The sequence below is a fragment of the Eucalyptus grandis genome, chromosome 8 (genome assembly GCF_016545825.1).
Source record: "Eucalyptus grandis isolate ANBG69807.140 chromosome 8, ASM1654582v1, whole genome shotgun sequence".
Classification (NCBI taxonomy): domain Eukaryota; kingdom Viridiplantae; phylum Streptophyta; class Magnoliopsida; order Myrtales; family Myrtaceae; genus Eucalyptus; species Eucalyptus grandis.
The window spans coordinates 68,277,321-68,295,736 of record NC_052619.1 but is presented as its reverse complement, the minus strand read 5'-3'; the positions used below and the strand labels follow the sequence as shown (position 1 = coordinate 68,295,736).

At 42.8% G+C, this 18,416-nt stretch overlaps 4 protein-coding genes across 5 annotated transcripts; all 4 read right to left on the bottom strand.

Moving 5' to 3' along the window:
• Window positions 1-605: 605 nt before the first annotated feature.
• On the bottom strand, window positions 606-4,243 carry LOC104415763 (serine/threonine-protein kinase SAPK1). 2 transcript variants are annotated; one of them, XM_039301026.1, is made up of 9 exons: window positions 3,772-4,243; window positions 3,506-3,580; window positions 2,531-2,632; window positions 2,295-2,348; window positions 2,083-2,175; window positions 1,905-1,997; window positions 1,648-1,770; window positions 1,470-1,550; window positions 606-1,304 (listed from the first exon to the last, which is right to left on the bottom strand). In XM_039301026.1, the coding sequence occupies exons 1-9, from the start codon at window positions 3,889-3,891 to the stop codon at window positions 1,023-1,025; spliced, it is 1,023 nt and encodes a 340-aa protein (XP_039156960.1). In that variant the 5' UTR covers window positions 3,892-4,243; the 3' UTR covers window positions 606-1,022. The 2 variants fall into 2 exon arrangements, with proteins under 2 accessions (XP_039156960.1, XP_010025418.2); XM_010027116.3 differs by having other exon boundaries at window positions 1,470-1,567; window positions 1,666-1,770; window positions 3,772-4,238.
• A 2,829-nt stretch (window positions 4,244-7,072) lies between these two features.
• Window positions 7,073-10,817, bottom strand: LOC104415762 (lanC-like protein GCL1). The gene is made up of 5 exons (XM_039300953.1): window positions 10,453-10,817; window positions 10,109-10,284; window positions 9,224-9,335; window positions 7,754-8,226; window positions 7,073-7,659 (listed from the first exon to the last, which is right to left on the bottom strand). Exons 1-5 carry the CDS (start codon window positions 10,642-10,644, stop codon window positions 7,320-7,322), a joined length of 1,293 nt encoding a protein of 430 aa, XP_039156887.1. The 5' UTR covers window positions 10,645-10,817; the 3' UTR covers window positions 7,073-7,319.
• Window positions 10,818-11,895: 1,078 nt separating this feature from the next.
• On the bottom strand, window positions 11,896-12,978 carry LOC120287474 (spindle pole body component 110). Its single transcript, XM_039300281.1, has one exon. It carries the CDS (start codon window positions 12,976-12,978, stop codon window positions 11,896-11,898), a length of 1,083 nt encoding a protein of 360 aa, XP_039156215.1.
• Window positions 12,557-14,480, bottom strand: LOC104417781 (WEB family protein At3g02930, chloroplastic). The gene is made up of 2 exons (XM_010029000.3): window positions 14,068-14,480; window positions 12,557-13,804 (listed from the first exon to the last, which is right to left on the bottom strand). The coding sequence occupies exon 2, from the start codon at window positions 13,782-13,784 to the stop codon at window positions 13,017-13,019; it is 768 nt and encodes a 255-aa protein (XP_010027302.3). The 5' UTR covers window positions 13,785-13,804; window positions 14,068-14,480; the 3' UTR covers window positions 12,557-13,016.
• Window positions 14,481-18,416: the final 3,936 nt, after the last annotated feature.

Sequence of the window (18,416 nt, the reverse complement as noted above, 5' to 3'; positions counted from 1 at the left end):
TCATTAACTCTCTGTCTAAAATTGGTCAATTCTTGTTTGACATGGCATTTCCACATCAGTGAGAAATCCACATCAGTAAGGCTATGCAAAAAATTATTTCTTAAATGAAATCATTCCTTGATATGAAAACTAGAAAAATTTGGGATGACCAAGCGCAGTTTTGGACGAAGGGCTAATGAGGGCAATATTGAGAAAGTTGGTGAATTTTTTTTAAACAAAAAAAAAAAAAATAGGGTAGATTTGGAACTAAAACTAAAATTGATTTTTATATAAAAATTCGGGATATAATTTGGATTGGACCAAAGGTTTATGCATTAATAGGATTATGCTCTATACATAGAAATGAAAATGCTCTGTACATAGAAATGAAAATTGGGGTTAAATCAACGTTCAGATGGGAGTCTAAACCGTATCTATGCATGAACTAGAAACGACATTAAATCAAGCACCCCTTAAACTTAGAGAATATATTACAAATTCGAGCTATATAAGCAAGGAGTCCATCAAGTCCCAAGTGACATCGCGAACTCGTATTCATAATTTCAAGTGCAATTCAAAGTATTAAGTTTTCACACGTTCATTTCGAAATACTCAATTGCTATACGTAAGAAATAGGCCAATTCGACCGCTTTCGGTAGACAATTAGGATAGCTGATAAACGAGTATGTAATCAGACAGACGCATTGATTTCTGGAAAGAGCAACGCCATTTAACTGTAACTGCCATTTTCAATCTGTGACAGACAAACTACCTAGTGTTTCACAGAAAATCTCGTCAGTGTGCTCCTTTTCAGCTTCATAAATTACACAGCCAAGAGGAGGCAGCATCAGCCTACCATCTGGATCAAATCATCCCTTTTCCCAAACCCAAATGTACGTACCACACGACACAGTCCCTTCCAAAGCAGCTTCATCGTGTATATAAACATCAACCCAGGATCTAAATTTGTATACCTCACTCGTCAAAAGAACGAAATTTTATCGCGAGCCGATCGTCAGTGAATATGGTAGGTCGCACTGCCGTCACAGCGCGCAGACGAAGTCACCGCTGGCCTCGATATCGTCTATATCCGCATCGGTTTCCAAGTCATCCAGATCCATGCTCCCTCCGACTAGAATCCCGCCGAGTTTCGGGTTCTCTGCCGGTATCCGCGCCTCCTGAATTATGGCCAATATCTCGTCCTCGCTCTGCTTCGGATCGTTTGGTCCATCGACTTGCAAGAGGCCTTTCCCATCGTCCATGAATTCCACAGGCAAGTTCTTCAGGAACCATGGATGCCTTTTAATCTCATGCATCGTTATTCTCTGTTCCACAAGGCGACATCGCAAATTAGTATATTTATAATAGAATTGAGGTCATCGTTTTCTCATCGATGATCTTGCTCCAGCGGGCTTTCAGTGCAGCGGTCCAAAAAGAAATAACTACTAACGAAACTACAGTTCAGATTGAACTCTCATGAGAGCGATTACCTTTTCAGGGTTGGCTACAAAAATTCGAGACAAGAGATGTATACATTCAATAGAGACACGCACGTAATCCGGGATCGAGTACTGACGCTGAGTATTCTCTGCATCAAGCCATTGCTCATTTTTAAAGGTCAAGCCTAAAAGAGTGAATAGTACTTTGAAGACATCGGTGACTTTGAACATGGATGATGGAGTAAACCTGAATTGTCTTTCTGAAGTTCCTTGGATCATCTGGATCTTCGAAAGGATAAGCACCGACCAGCATGACATACAAGGTAACCCCACAAGACCAAACATCTGCAATCTACAATAATCAAAGAAAACTATGCTTAACCGACAGAGGACAATTAGGTCACCTAACTAGGGCCTACAGTGGGCGAAAATTTTTCAAAAATGAAAATAGGAGGAGGAGGAATGAGGAGAGAGTTTTGATTATACCTTCCCATCATATTCTTTTGTTGACAAAACCTCAGGTGCTATATAGGCCGGAGTCCCCACTGTCGATTTAGGTTGAGAATGCAATACTGATGACTACAAGCGAGACACAGCAGTCAGCAACGATAAAATACAGCAATTACCCGTGGAGAAGCACATAATTTTATCAGCAAAACCTTGCCTTTGAGTAGCCGAAATCACATATTTTAAGGCGTGGTGCCGTGCTCCCATCAAGCAGAGTGTTTTCCAGCTTGAGATCCCTGTGGCAAATTTGCTGTGACAAGACCGAATTTTATACCACACTGTCAGACATCCAGCTACAATAGCTGATGCAGATTGAGAAATTACAGTGAAAATTCCGTTTAATGACTTGGAATGAAAGAGAACTGTTACCATTGAATGGCAGTAACTGACCCCTGAGATGAGCTGCTGATAGAAAAATCTTGCCTAACAAAGAGACAAAAGAGAGCTTCAGAGACAGAATCAAGTAATTAACAGTACCATGTGAATTTTGAAGCGACCATCTTTACCAGAAGCTAGTGATAACATTCAACAAATTCAGAAGAAAATGAAACAGAAAAAGACATGCCACAAACATCACAGATGTGTTTTTATCTTTCGTGAAGTACCTCATCCTCGCTGAATCTACCAGCATTACAAATTCGTTCGAATAATTCCCCGCCCGCAGCATATTCCATGACGATGGCCAGATGAGTTGGTGTGAGCAAGACCTGCAAAACAATACTCACTACCGTCAAAGTTCCAAATTTCATGCACTATCGACAAGAGGAAACAGCATACAAATCCACCAATGTCCAGCGGCTACGCACAACCAAATTGTTTCAACTTTTGATTCTTGACTACTAAAAGTTATGGTACAGCAAGGAAACTATTTTGCAGATGCCTTTGCCAGTTGCAAAGAATATTTGGCAGGAAAAAGTTCCAAAGAGAAAAGTCACACACTGTCATTGGTTTTCTATATTCGCAAATCTTGCGGGAGGAGCAAGCATTTAATCACCATCATCTAATACTAACCAACTCATAACCAGTCTTTCAGAAAGATGTGCATTTATTTGTATTTCAACTACCACTGCCTTGGGCAACTACTCACTAGAGTAATCGCATGATGAAAAAACATGTTTACGGCCATCAAAATACAATCTATACACTAAATTATCCTCATCACCCATGTCTAGCAAGTTCACATCTTTAATGCATATTGATAAGTGCGAAGTAAGTGATTTGTAGAAATAGCACAGATGGGACTGTTCAGAGGATAAGCCAAAAGGGGCAACGTTTACCAGCTAAAGGGAGGGTGAGAAAACGTGTCAGAATGCAAGTAAACATTCAGACGGTCAGAATATCAATTTTGCTATTCAATCTCAAACCTAACATCATTCAGAAGAAAGGATAAAAAGAGAAAAACTTGCTTTCCGGTTTTTTCAAGTCCTCCTTGAAGTTGCTTTCTGAATGTGATCCCAATTCCAATCCATCAGCTACAATAAACTCAAAAACGTCCCTATCCTCATTCTCACATGCATTTCTTGATCACAAGAAGCACGGGACGGCAAGAGCCAAACCCGCTAGAATCAGCGGAGAATTACCTCCTTAAATCTGATTATATTCGGATGCTTAAGGGACCGGTGGTTCATGATCTCCCTCTGCACGTGCTGATCGATCTGCAAACCAGTAAAAGGAAACCTCAAACGCAATCCTCATAAAATCCTCTGTCTTTCAAGAAAACACCCAAAAGCGACAGAATTTCCCACAAAGTGCTGAAGTCACGAGACGCAGGTGACAACTAAAGAGGCAAGAGAAACAGAGTCACGACAACAAAAAAGACCAACAAAAAGAGACAACAAAGATTTACCTTCTGGCCTCTTTCAATGTACTTAACAGCGAAAAGCTCACCGCTCCAACGGTCCTTGATGAGCTTGGCGACCCCGAAATTCCCCGACCCAATATCCTTCAGTATCTCGTAACGATCCATTTCTGTTCTCTCTCCCCTTCCCGGCTGCAGAACAGGACCAGCCTTTCCGGCCACGATCGGAACCCGACGAAGTTTTCAGACGGCCAACGGAGAAACCAAGCGATTCCCGGGTCAAACCATCGAACGTCTTCGAGCAAGCGGCCGACTTTCTCGATGGGGATTCGGTTTGCGTGCGGAAAGCTGCTTCCTTTTCCTGAACGGTGGGTTTCCTTATTGGTGGGTGGGAACTGACGAGGACAGAAGACGGAGTCGGCAGTTCTGGAGAGAAGACAGAGAGAGAGAGAGAGAAGAGAGAGGAATGGGGAAGGAGGGACGTGGCGCGATGCGAGAGGGTAGGAGTTCGAGCTGAAGCCGAACTGAGCAAGTGGACATCGGACGTCGTACCCCTGGCTTTGCTGTTTCTGAGTTTCGAGGTGGGCCCGCAGGTTCGGATTAGTTAATCGTTTCTCGTTATTTATCTCGGGAAACTAAATTTCTAGATAAGGTTAAATAATAGGGTTACTACGACCAAAAATTCTACACAAGTGAAGCATTTACCTTGAAAATGAATTTTGGGATAACAAAATTACAAATTGATATACCTGTGATAAATTTACTTTTCGTTAATTTTCATTACTGAGTTAGATGAAACATCTCATAAATGCACTAATTTGATGTTTTACTCTCAATGTGTGGTTTTTTTGCAATATTAATTTAATTTAACGGAATACAAACAAATAATAAATTTATCATAAATCTATCAGTTTTGAATTTTTTTTTATGATCAAAAAATTAGTTTGAGATTATCTTACCACAAAAAAATTAGTTTGAAATCAATTTATCCAATTTAAAGTTTTTCGTAGTGTTAACCTAAATAAGATAAAGGTGGATATATAAAATTAATATGTCAAACGCTCTAATTGATCTTTATTGGGATAATTATTAAAAAAAAAAGTCTTAGTTTATTTTATGGATGGATAATTACCAAAAAAGTAAATCTTAAACATATTGTATTAATGTTAATTCAATTCAAAATCTTTTAATTTGATTAATTTAATCTCAAACCTTTTGAGGATTTGCTAATATAGTCTATCATGCCAAAATTGATTGGAAATTGCTTGGACACTAGCTGTCTTACACGACACGACTAACAATGATGTAGATAATTCTTAATTATTTTAAGATTTTCAGAATATTTGATAAATATTTTATTCTTTTTTTTTCTTCTTTTTTCTTTCTTTTTTTTTACCGAGTTCAACAAAAAAAATTCAAAAATTTTTAAAAAATCATAAATTCACGATTCCATCAATCCGTGCCACTTAAAATGATTTGCATCAACATCAATAATTTCTAATCAAAATTAGTTTGGATGAATATATTAACAAATTGTCAAAAGGATTTATAACTTAATTAGCAAAATTGAAAAGTTTATAATTGAATTGGTATCCTTATAACATGTTCATAGATTTTTTGGTAATTTTCTTAGTGTACGTATGCCAATCCTAGACTTACCAATTTATTCTTAAACATTTTTATGATTTGTCAAGATAATTCTTTTAACTAATTTTGGTTAGTAATCATTGACTTGAACTTTAGCCATTATATGTGGCACAATCGATGTTGATGTAAATAATTTTTTTATATTTTTAAAAAAAAATTCCAAGATTGCCATTCATATGATAGATTTAAGAATTTTTTTTTCTTGTAATTTCTGATCTTTATTGGATTATGAATATGACATGATTTTTTAAGATATCTATTGAAATTGGTGACATTACTTTATATATTATCTTCTTATAATCTTAATAGTATCTAAGATTACTCAATCGTTGTCTGATCCTTTTTTTAATAATCTTTGAAGGAGACGTTTTTTTCTCACCCATGGGTTATGGACACGTTAAGTTTCGTCTTGGATAATGATGTGGCGAATTTTAAATTGCGTGCTTTTCCTTACAACATTGAATATCGAAGACCACCATGGTGATTAACCTAGTGATAAAAGTCAATACCCATCTTTCATGAGATCGTGAGTTAGACTTGAATCGGGAGCGGATTATTGAGCAGTTAGTGAACGGCACCATCGAATGGTTTTGCGCAATATCTTGTGTAGAGAAATTTCATAACATCTTGGCAAGTCTACATCACAATTCTTGCATTGATGCAGTGACAGACTCGTTAATCTTAAACTTTTAAACTTTTAGGTGGTGCAGGTGGTGCAGAGTAGTAAGGCTCAAACTAAATACCCTGTGGCTAGTGTAGGATTCTTACAGTGACGCTAGAAGAAGTTCACTAATGGCAATTTCATCTTTATCTCGCCCTTTTATTGATAAAGAAATTTGGTCAGTTGAAGAAGAATGTATTTTCGAATGATTCTAACGAATTATTTTCTCACGAAAATCCGACAACTAACTTATTTCCTTCACACGACTGATTCATGTTTCCACTAAGCTCACCAATTTGTTTAACAATTTGTGCAAGATTCCTAATCAAAAGTGAAAAAGCTACGGGATCTGGATCGCAATATGTGGTAGTACTGCTGCCAGCAATGCCTTCACATGTTGTACACACATCCAATGCCTACCCAATGCTTCGAGGGAAAGCATTCGATGCGCAAGCCAAGTAACAATTACAGCTTTTCAAAGTGCATTTCGATTCGACGATGCATCGACTCTGATCAACGACACGTGATGTTAGCTCGGCATAGGTTCGGAAACACGGACGGACGGCGTACCGATGAGGGTGGGCGCCACCGTGATTGGTTCGGAGGGATTCCCTCTGTTTTCCGATCGTTCGCTGAGGAAGAAGATTTGTCCACGAGCGGGAGGGAAGCTTGCGGACAGTCTCCCGCACCCGCAAACGTCAATGTCTTCGAAGACGACATCGCATGTCCGTTCGACAATGATGAATCGAGGATTGCGGATCATCCTCCGGGGAGGTCACGGTCCAGAATCACGGAGAGGACCGAAATAATAAAGACGCGACGAAGAAAAACTCGATCTCTCCAACACGCCGGACCGTGAAAAATCTGATCCCGTAAGATTTGCCGCGAATTGTCCGGCACCCTCTCTATTCTGTTCCTTTCTAAAACAGCAGCCCCGCACGAACTAGTATTGACATGAATCGAGCACACGTGCGCCGGTCGCATGCCATGGCTTCTTGAGTAGTGGACCAGTTGCTGTTGGCAACGATCGACGCGATGCGCTAGCATGAAACTCAATTCGCAGGTTTCTCATCTGTTTGTTTGTGGTACATGGAAACATCACGGATGATGTCTTTCGGATACCAATTTCTTGCCTCAAACGTGGGATTGTCAAGTTGCAATCCTTACATATATTGACTGTAGCAATAGAGCAACAGCGTACGTGATTTGTAACGGCATACCTCTCATTAGTATGTACACGAAAGAGCTATACGTAAACTCTCGTGTGTTCGCATTCGCGTTCCTTCCCTTATAGCTCGTACCCTGGGAATCTGGAGTTCTCCGCGTCAACGAGATCGAACCAGAGGCAAGCCGCCCCGGCGAGCCCTTGGTAAAGGGAGAAGGCATAGTCCGCAACGTGCCCGTGCCCCGTGCCGACGGGCTTGTTGGCATCGTGGTAGAGGAAGCTCGCAAACGCTCTGGCTCTGTCCTCGTAGATTCTCTCCCCCGTCAAGCGATACAGCGAGAGAAAGGCGTACGCGTTCCCTGAAATGCCATCAGCAAGCCCCACTTTCTTCACGAGCCCGTTCTTCCACACAACTTCCCCCGCCTCTATGGCCGCATCACGGAAGTCTCTGTCATGTGGAAAACCTGTAGGGACCAAAGGATTTCCATTATATCGATTCACATTAGCACAGTTTACCGATATAATCAAAAGAGCGAATTACGACAAAAATGTTGCTAACCTGTGATGCCTTGCATAGAGTGATGGCCATCCCCGTCGCACCGTGAGACCACTGAACCAGTTTGTCCCTCGGGTTCCCTTCGCTCGATGGGTAATTCCCACTGTGCGGAAATCTCTTGCTCATGATATACCTCAAAGTCCCCTTAACATCCTCGAGGTACTCTTCGCAGAGTGGAAAGTGAAGCAACACTTGCAAGATTCCAGCGAGGCCGTTGGCTGCGCCCAAGTACCGGGTCCCATGCCATCTGTACATCAATGGGCACGTAGCGATATCGGACGCACCGGCCCTGCCCCCAGCCAGCACGGCGTCAACAATAGGCATCAGAACATTGTTCGGCACCGTCTCCTCTCCCAGGTTCTTGTTCAGAAATAGAGCCGCCCACAGGAAACCAGCTCGGCCGTAGAGAAGGTCGTACGACATCCCAAAACCGCCCTCCTCAGGTCCAACCGGGAGAGCCCTCTCTTGTGCCACCTGCATCATTAGCAAAAATAAGCCTGAGCGTTTGACTGATTGTTGATTTATCCTGATCAATGAGGATATGAAGGAAGCAAATGACAGGACAATGAACAACCACTCGACAACAAGGTTCGGAAATTCCGACTCCATGAGAGCAATCAACTTATTATAGTACTACATCCTCTGTTTCAATGAGACTGATGCAAGCTCGGATATGATTTTGAGAACATATGTTCGACTGATTTCCACAAGAAGCTATGACATTACTGCGGATTCTTAGTTGGACATGATAAATATGGCCACCAACAACAGAACAATGCAAGTATAAGTGGCATTGCACTATTTGACAAATCAACTGAGTAGCTTGATGCATTACAAAACCTGAAAGTACCCAACGTGAGAAGAGCTAAAATATCGGACTACAGAAAATCCTCAACTGACAAAATGTTTGCAAAGCGTGTTTTCAGTTACGTTCCAGCATTTTACCTTAACTTCAGCTCATGAAATTTGAACCTCTATACTCGTATCCCCAACATGTCTTACCATTAGACCGCGAGCCTAGAGGACCGATACCATTTCTATCCCTCTGATCTCAATCTTTAGCTTGCCAGATGATGAAATATCTTTTTCGCTATAAATTCATTTCACCGTCATCTCATTTACTACTCCCAGTGGTAATTCTAAGGTAAGTTGTAATTCTAAGGCTTACCAGAGATTATTTGATATACGCTCTTCATGAAATAGGCGAAAAAATCGACGGAAGATATTAAAAACAGGCTGGCAAACAAAATTGATTCCCTTTTCACGTATCAACTATTCAAACACCTTCACCATCAGAGCTGGACCAGACTTTCTGCAATCTTGAGTACACCTTCCGAAAGCGATTCATCATGTGTGTCCAAACCCTAGATGTCCTCAAAACAGACGTCGCCAAACACATGGCCCACTTTTCATGATGAGATATCAAGGAGAGAAAAAGGATGATTTGTTCCGATTATCACGGTACTAGTACCTCGAGGAATAGGTTGAGGAAGAAGTCACGCTTATGATGGTCCCCCAGAAGATTGGCAACCACCGCGCCCAACGCGAACACCCCTCCTTTACCACATAAAAACGTCACATGCCTGTATCAATCGTTTTGTTTTTTTCCAGTTAGCCCAAACCCTCAAAAGGAAAGAAATATATATATCAGGAAATATTAGAACATATATTTCCAAAGAAAACTCCAGTCCAAAAGAAAGTATCAGATGTTAGGTTTTTTCTCACCCCGAATTCATAGACAGAAAAGCACCGGTGGCCGAACTTCACAATCAGCGGAAAATCTCGAAACCAGACCATTATATTATCACGGAACGAATGATATATTTATCTATCCCAGTGGCTTACGACTACTTTTATCATTATGATGATATAACTGAATTAAACAGGGATTATCATAAAACCCATTATGGTCGAGAGAAATGGGAGAAATCTTCCGGGTTTTTTTCTCAAGATACAGGAAATTGCATACGCATTTACCGAAGCTTCCACCTAAATCTTCGTGAGGAAAAAAAAGAGTAAAGCGATTACCACAAATGTTTTTAATTTATACAGATCACTGCGTCACAGTTATGTCTTATTTATTTTACCCATCCTCCAAAATATTTTCAATTCGGTTTAGCTAAATCATAGGACGTCGAAATCTTTCTATGTAGTGCATTCCAAATTCTTGCTAGCTATGCCGAAAATCAAGAAACAGAGCACTCTCTATCGAGTATCCACGGACATCCTTGTCCCAAATTAGGTAGATATTTTCTGCAAACTTCTCTTTGTTTGTTTTTTTCATCGCGAGAGCGCATAAGGACAATTTCGATTAAAATCCAAAGAATTTGGCTAAAGATACCGCTCGCCGACTCACCTCGTGGAAGCACGCGCCGCGGAAGCGCACGCGTCGACGATCTCGGCCGACAGCAGCAGGTCGGCCCGGTCGCCGGTGGCCGCGTACGACCTCAGGCACAGGAACGCCGTCCCCAGCAGCCCCGTGTACGCGGTCGGATCGGCCGCTCCGCCTTCGCGCCACGTCGCCTGCACCACCTGATGAACGAATGATTCCAGTCAGTTCACGGCACACCAAATCCCGCGAGCTCCGAAACTCGAGCTTTTACACACGAAATATCGCAAACCATGTTTCCAAGCTTCGTTTTTTCCCCATCGCAAAAGAAAAGGTCGCGTTTTTTCCACGTCAGTACGGATTCCGTTTACCTGGTCCTTGAGAGAGAGGGCCGCCCGGAGGAAGGTCTCCCGGGGGAGGGACAGGTCGGGGGCCCCGGGATCGACGGGGAGGAGGACGGCGGTGGGGTCGAGCCGCTCGCCGCTGCTGTCCCCTCCGCCGCCGCCGTTGTTCTCGTGGCCGTCGCGAGAAGCGGCGGCGAACTGCACGGCCGACGACGACATGCTCGCTCGGTCGCTCCGCTGCAACGCTGCTCGATCCTCTCGCCTCGGCTTCGTCTGCTCTTGCAAAGCTAAGCACAAGCTCGAACCAGAAGTCGAGACGCGCAGATAGAGAGAGAAAGAAGAGAGAGAGAGAGAGCGTGCGGTGCTGCGCCTTGGGTGCAGGAGCGGACGGCAGTGGCCAGTGGCTACGTCCTTATAGCACGTCATCCCATTTCGGGGAATCCGGTTTAATTAATCAACTTAATTAAATTAAGCTGCGGTTTAATCATGCTTGATTAATTAAAAGGGGATTATCCGGACTCGTCAGAACCTCGTGCGGTTTTATCAGCTTGACGATCCCCATGAAAAAATAATGCGTCCGGGGAGTTCGATTGATTAATGGATTAAGGGGCGATCTTCTCCCCGGTTCACGAGAATCGCGTGGTTTTGCGGACCCATTAAAGAAAGGTCACGCGGCGTTGCGTGGTCGGCGGGGGACAGGGGCCGGTGGTGGCGTTCGGTACGGTCCCCCGAATTATCTTGCCCGGTTTTATCTCCATGTCGACGTGTTGGGCCGACGAGATACGAAGTGAGCCGAGGCCCGTCCGCCACCTGTTTGATAAAATTACCCAACCGAGTGGCGACGCGCCCCCAGATTTTTCTATAGAACTTTCGAGATTCCAATGATTTCCTTCCCCCCCTTGAATAGCATTGGCGCGTGATACGTTGATGAACTGGAATCCGTTGTCTTCCGCGCCGCCATCATTGGTCTATCACCGTCTGTTTGAATTCGAAACTATGGACGCTGTCTTGGCAGTTCGCTAGCTAGATTGAGACGGCCTCGTCGTAGAGACAATCGCGAATGACCAGGTGGCGATGGCCCGCGTCGAGACGGCTTTGCGACGATGGAATGCCGTGGAGGATAGTTTCTCCAGCTGTGGAGCTGTAAAGCAGTGGTCAAAGGCAGCCAAACGTCGCTCGCTGCTGCGTGATATTTACGGGATGAGTAAGTAGTCAGAAGTGTCAAAAATTCGGACGAAACTTGCTTCGACATGATCCGATCACGGAAACGTTCAATCTACAATAAGGGAAATAGGTATAATCAATGCGCTTCTTCGCAGGACAACTTCGTCCATGATCCGATCATGGAAACGTTTAATCTACAAGGGGGGATGGGTATAACATGCGCTTCTTTTATAACGTTGTCAAGTTTGCTTGGGATCGTTTCGATATCCTCTCAGGAATTTGTTTAGAGGGGACTGACTGATGATCTTAGTGATGACTCTTCTCTCGTCCCCTTATGATTTCCGCGAATCTATGGAGCAACGCTCTCTTCCTCCTGTGGAGTCTCTCGTTCTCCAAGTCGTTGAAATGCGGCGAACCTAGACTGTCCAGGTCCTCCGAATTTGTCATCTCGCCATCGCTCGTATAAGCCAAGGATGACTTCTTCCCGTGATGGGCGGCCGACCCAGGAGAGTCCATGACGTCGAAGATCGACCCTTTGAGTGGATCGATCTTTTCTGGGTCGTCTTCGTCGCGGTCGTCGTCGCGGTCACTGCCGTCGTGGTCTTTCTCTTTGTTCTCGAGGTTATCACTGCTGTACTTGTGTCTAGGGTAGCCTATTAGGTCCTTCAGATTGAAGCTGAAAGCCTTTCCAAGTCTCGTCCCTTCTTTGTGTTCTTTCTCGTCGGCCGCAATCGAGCTCAGAGCCTTCGATTTCCTCGCAATCTCCTTATCGTCCGTCTTGATGTCCTTCTCAGAAAGCAGCCTCTTCAACTCTGCGATGTTCTCGATCGCGGCAGCCTCATTAATCCTGAGGCTCTCGATCTCCCGGCTGAAGAATTTCAGGGCATCGTCCTTCTCAGCCATGTCATCCTTGAGCTGCGAATTCTCAGCACGGGCGATGCTGGCCGCTTCCTTCGCGACGCTCGCTTCGTTCAGCGCTTGCTTGAGTATGTCGCGCAGCTTGATGTTTTCCTCTCTCGATGCCTTGACCATCCTGTCGGCCGCCTTGAGAGACTCGGCGAGCCTAATGTTTTCCTGTTGAGCCGCCGTCCTTTCGTCTTCGGCTCTCCTGATGCATCCCACAAAGCCCGTTTCCTTCCCGTTCCATGCCAGGAGTGACTCTTCAGCCTCTAACCTGAGCCTCTCGCTAGTGTTCTTGTATTGTTCCATCTCTTTTCTTGATTCATCTAAAAGTTCTTTGAACCTGTCTTCGGTGTTCTTCAACTTTTCCGTCACCATTTCTGCTTCCCCTTTCCAGTGCTCGAGCTCAGCTTGCGTCACGTCGAGCCTCAACTTCACCTGATTCATCTCCGTCGCTACCTCCTTCAATGCCAAGGCTAAATCGTCCATCGCCTTCTTGCTGTTCTCTTCTGCTTCGCTCGCGGATTTCAGCTCGTTCTTGAGCTTGCTGATCTCATCGAGGAGGCCCTCGACCTTCGAAGAGGCCTTCTTCTCTCCCTCGCGGGTGCGGAAAGGCTTTCCTTCGTCGATTGAAGTTCGGACCTGAGACTTTCCAGGGTCTGTTTCGTGGAAGCATTGTCCTTGAAGCAAATTCTCGAGACGTTGGTGGCTTTACCGTTTTGCCGCGACTGCTCCTCGAATCTCTCTACCTTCTCTCGTAGCGAGCCATTCTCGACCTTCGCCTCCTCGACCGATATCTTGGTCTGCTCGAGCTGCTTCGTCAAGGCAACCAAAGACTCGAACGTCTTCCCTTCGGATTCCTTTCTGTTTCTCAGTTCCTCCTCTAGCTCCCGAATCCTCCTCTTGCTTTGCGAATCCGCCTCAGCCTCGACGGCTTTCGTGTTGCTCGGCTTGTCTTCCAACTTCTTCAATGCAGCCTCTCGGTCCGCCAATTTGAGCTCGAGCTGCTTCGCCCTTGCGGCTTCGACCCTCAATGACTCCGTATCTTTCTCCTTGACCTTCAGCTGTTGGTTCGTGTTTGCCAACAATCTCTTAACCGAGTTGAGCTCTGTGTATATCTCCGGCACTTTCCTAGCCGCAAAGGCCTCGGCGAGCCTCCTGTTCGCCTCCTCGGCCGCCTTTCGCGACTCTCTCAGCTGAATGACCATTTGATCTCTCTCGTCCTCCGCCTCGTTCAACCGTTCCCTCAATGTCCTCAGCTCCTCCTCGAGCTCCTCCCCGTACTGCTGCTGCATCCCTGCAACTTCTCGGGACCCTGTTTCAGCACCCAAAATCATTCATTTCAACAATCGGAAACCAGTCGTAAAACTTTCCTGGAATCTATCTATGCATTAGCTAAACAAACTCCGATCGTCCTAAGGACAATGCCATTACAAAACATGTCGATTTCCCTAACGCAGAGATTATAGTCGGTGCTGCGACTCGTTGCGACGCACAAAGGGTGCGACGCATCTGGTCGAAGCATTTCCCAGGAAAAAGTGATATTCACGAAGTATGTGCCGGAAAAAGGGACATTACCTTATACCTCAAATCTTAGCCCCCTTCGTGTGGGGCTTCCGGCAGAGAAAAACAAGAGGTACTCGTTTCAGACTTTTCCGATCGCGAAGAGGTTCGATCCCAGCAAAAATCCCGCAGATTCAGATGACTAGAATTGAAGGACAGCAAAGATCATGGAAGGATGGAACTCGAGGTGTCGGAAAAATCCGAAACTAAGGCGAGATCGCATGAAACGCATTCGAAGATTGCAGATGACAAAGCGAAGACGGGGAAAGGAACATGAACATGCCGTCGCTTCAAGACATTCGATCGATCCGTGGCGATGCGAGGTTTCTAAATATCGGGGAGATCACAAACGAAACAGGGGCCAGAACGGACTAAGCGTGCCGGACATTTGCAGGGTAAAAGTGAAGAACGTAGGAAGAGGCCGAAGTTGGCGGGGATTCCACTAAAAGAACAATGGAACAGAGGCGAACGCAACGAAAGACAGTTTTGGCATTTCTCCCATCGTTGAAAGTGGAGTCAAACCATTTCCATTAGCCCTGTTCCGCTCTTTCCTTTCTATTGTTAATTCGATTTGACTGACAGCAAAGACCTCAATGGGCTCGTGCCAAGTGGCGCGATCCCAGGTCGTCCAAGATTTTATTTGGAACAATTAATATCACGAAAAACCTTAAATTATTAATATGTGATAAATTTATGCAAAATTGATTTTTTACTATAAAGAATTATAAACCGGTATACACGTGATAAATTTACTCTCCATTAGTTTCAATCAAATTACTGAGTTAGATGACGTGTGGTAATTGACTGGTGTATTGGTTTTGAGTTTTACCTTCCATTTCTCAGGGTTATACCAATCTGTGAATTTTTTTTATGTTAATTATTAAAAAAATTCAGCCTAATATCCTTAAAAATGCCGGCATTCCACCCATTTTATCGAAAAATTATCTAGACTTTAGAATGTATCTAGGAGACACTTGAACTTATTTTCTTAATGAAATTTAGCCTTCGTTGTCGCTAATTACTGTTAATATGCCGTCGTGCTCCCATTTGTGGCTAATTATGTCCTTGAAGTGCCTTTAATTATCGTACTAATCCAACTTAACAAAAAAGGGAAATAAAAAGAAAATAAAAGCAAGAGAAAAAAATACTTTGCATTAATGTAAAAGTATGAAAAGATAGAATACTTTATCTGTGACATTTACTTAAAATTGAAATTTTAATATTCAAATTGATGAGCACTTAAAAATTAATTTTCCTTTACGTCTTGGGCCACATCCCTATTCCCCCATTTCAACAAAGCCCGTCTCAAACGAGGGCAAGGCAAAGGCCCAATCAAGATACACCAGTTCACTATGCTTATGAACACTTTTAATCCAGGCTTTTTTTTTTCCCTTCCTCGATACTAGGCTTGGATTTCGAATGAACAAATTCAAACGTACTTCCGCACGTGCTTGCGCGCGTCGTTCGTGCCCTACCGGCCCCGCATGTAACGTAAACCTTGTCGAATGTTGGATTTCAATTGAGACTTTGAGCAATTTTGGACCGCACCCGCATGTGATTGAATGGAAACGTCAAAAGTACTCTTCTGTGTGCACTTTCAAATTGGACCTAAGTCTGTGCCAAGGGACAGTCTGTAAGGTGGGGCCTTGGCCCTCCTCAACTTCCTTATAATTGTAAATAGTGCCCATTATTTTTAGAAGATTCTCTTTTTGCCCCCACCCCCAAAATAAAAAAAAACAAAAACATTTGCTTGATAGAGTAACACCCGTTTCCAGTTATAAGGAAAAAAAAATCCTCATTTGTTACTATATTGTGAGGAGGTACTTGCTAAGTAACTGGTTTAACTTAATGTTTATGTTGATCCATACATATAATATATAAGTTGGAGGGTAATATATTTGGAACTTTGAAAAAATTAAATTGAAAATAATTGTGTCATAAAAGGTCCCCCTCCCCCAACTTTTCTATCCTAGGTCCTGCCTGTAATGTGACACTTGCATAGATTTTTTTTTCCACATGTTTCGAAACTTCACTTGTATGTTTTTTTTTCTAATTTTTCAGATTTTTTGGAAGGGAAACCATAAGCAATAGCACAAAATAAGCAATAAGTTGCAACAAACACTGCCGCAGCCATAACGTTCTTCCCTCAATTAGGTTCCCTTGTTTTCCTAAAGTTTTCTAGAGAAGTTTTCTCTTCTCACTTTATCAATGAATTCACTTTACTAACTTGGTTGCGATAAGAAAAAAATGCTAGTCTTGCGTATACAAGTTTGGGCTAAACCAAGTGTAAAGTTGAATTTCGCCGAAATTCCTTGCGCATGAAATATAAATGAGACTTGATGTCACATTCCTTCTTGCTATATTTTTTTTTTTATTTTTCTCTCGAAACCTTATTCGAAATGTCTATTCGCGATTAAAGCAAAAGTCATCAGTCAAACTATCCGTTGCAATTTTTAATTTGTGAACGTTTGTTACCTTTTTCGCTAGGCGATTCTACGTCAATTTTCCAAGCCGTTGTTTGATTTTGTTTTTCAACTTTCGATTAACCTCTTTCTCTTATGAGGCTCCATTTTTTCAAATAATTTTTTTAGAAAACATTTTCCTCATTTTTCAATATTTGGTTCGTCTAAAAAATTCAGTTAACAGAAAACATTTACTTAAATTAAGGAAAATTATTCTTATTTTAAAAAATAATCAATTTTCTAAATATAACTAGATATCGTCGCTTGGGTGCAAAAACCCCAACGTTAATTATGGAGTCCTCAATGTCCAAATTAGGTCTATGATGCCTAAGCCTAGATTTATGAAGGTCGGGCCCATGACCCCAATGCTTGTGCCTAGGTTCTAGATGCCTGCTTTTAGGTCCATCAAAGCCAAGCTTGGACCTTAGTGCCCCGGTCTTGAAGCTCCGATGCCTGTGCTCGATGCCCCGACACTTTGGCTTGAGTTCACAGAGACCAAGGCCGGGATCCTAGTATCCAAGCTTGAATCACCAACACCTAAACCGAGGTCCATAAAGGTCATGCCCTGGGTCCGTAGCGCTAGGACTCGAGTCCCTGGTGCCTGAGCCTAGGTCTATCAAAGCCCAGACCCACGACCCTAGTGCCTATGCTTGGGTTCATCAAGGCCAAGCCTAGTACCCTCACACTCGCACCTTGGTCTATCAAGGTTGAGCTCATGACCTAGGTGCTAGTGCCCCAATCCCAGTGTCCGTTGAGGTCCATCAAGGTCAAACTCGGGACTCTAGTGCTCATACTCAGTTTTTTGGTTACCCATGTACAAGTTACTAATGTCTAAATAATGTATGTCTATTTAAAAAAATCAAATTAGATTTTCCATACCAAATGAGGATAAACATTTCTTAATTGATTTTTAACTTTCAGCCAAACATTGAAATATTGTCATATTCCTAGAAAATGACTTCACAAAAAATATTCGCCAAAAATATCACACTTTCCCAGAACGAACAAAGCCTAAATATCGACATGTACTTCATCGGTCCATAGACCAAAATTATAACGGAACACTCCGTTCTTCTCTCCTCTTTCTCTACCAACTGATATCTCATTTCTATTGTTCTCACTATACTCATGTAATGCAATGCACAATGATAAGAAGGTCTATTCAGCCACGGCAGGTAATCGCTTCCTACTTCGATGATCTCAAAAATTATCCTTAAGAGTATTGTTTGCACACCTTATATGTTCATGATTTTCCTTTCCATTTGACGGTTCTCAGAATTTCACACCATCTTCTTTCTCTAAGTTTTTACCATCCATTCAATGACATTTACAGATTATTTCCCCTCAATTTCAGGGGTATATACTTACCTATCCAACAAAATAAAGACCGATCTTCCACATCTAACATCCAATCTATATATATTTGCTTCAATTACTACAGTTTCCATCTTCTAGAAGTGGAATTAACCCTTCCTTCAAAATGACCAACAAAAATCGAAATTCTAAAAAAAGAAAAGAAAAGAAAAGTCATTAGGCCACAAAAATTGAAAGCTCTCATGCTGACTTCTCAAAGGTGCTTTTCTTGACCGTATTATTCCTCCTCCTTTTTTATTTGGAAAAAAAGTACAGCTATTTCATTTTCTTCCTAGAAGCCAGCATACAAGAGCAATCTGTTCATATTTATAAAAGAGGAGTAGGAACAAAAGCTCAGATGAGCCAAGCTCTCAAGTCTGTCTTGGCAATGTTCTGTTTATCTTTATCACAGGGGATCTGGGCAACTGTTATTTTATGAGATTATATTCAGAAGTGATGAAAGCAGGGTCATGACTCATCACCAAGATTCTGCTTTCTTCCCCACCTTTTCTTTTATAAATTTCTTTCGAAATTAGCTTTTGGACAGCA

What these genes read in the sequence shown, in the direction of transcription:
- LOC104415763 (XM_039301026.1), bottom strand. Translation starts at nt 3,891, where the DNA reads ATGGATCGTTACGAGATACTGAAGGATATTGGGTCGGGGAATTTCGGG. An exon ending in GTGATTTCGGCTACTCAAAG is followed by an intron (nt 1,998 to 2,082) that starts GCAAGGTTTTGC and finishes TCTCGCTTGTAG; the next exon opens with TCATCAGTATTGCATTCTCA. An exon ending in TTGTAGCCAACCCTGAAAAG is followed by an intron (nt 1,305 to 1,469) that starts GTAATCGCTCTC and finishes CTTGTGGAACAG; the next exon opens with AGAATAACGATGCATGAGAT.
- LOC104415762 (XM_039300953.1), bottom strand. Translation starts at nt 10,644, where the DNA reads ATGTCGTCGTCGGCCGTGCAGTTCGCCGCCGCTTCTCGCGACGGCCAC. An exon ending in GCGGCGCGTGCTTCCACGAG is followed by an intron (nt 9,336 to 10,108) that starts GTGAGTCGGCGA and finishes CGATTGATACAG; the next exon opens with GCATGTGACGTTTTTATGTG. An exon ending in TCCTCAACCTATTCCTCGAG is followed by an intron (nt 8,227 to 9,223) that starts GTACTAGTACCG and finishes CTAATGATGCAG; the next exon opens with GTGGCACAAGAGAGGGCTCT.
- LOC120287474 (XM_039300281.1), bottom strand. Translation starts at nt 12,978, where the DNA reads ATGGACGATTTAGCCTTGGCATTGAAGGAGGTAGCGACGGAGATGAAT.
- LOC104417781 (XM_010029000.3), bottom strand. Translation starts at nt 13,784, where the DNA reads ATGCAGCAGCAGTACGGGGAGGAGCTCGAGGAGGAGCTGAGGACATTG.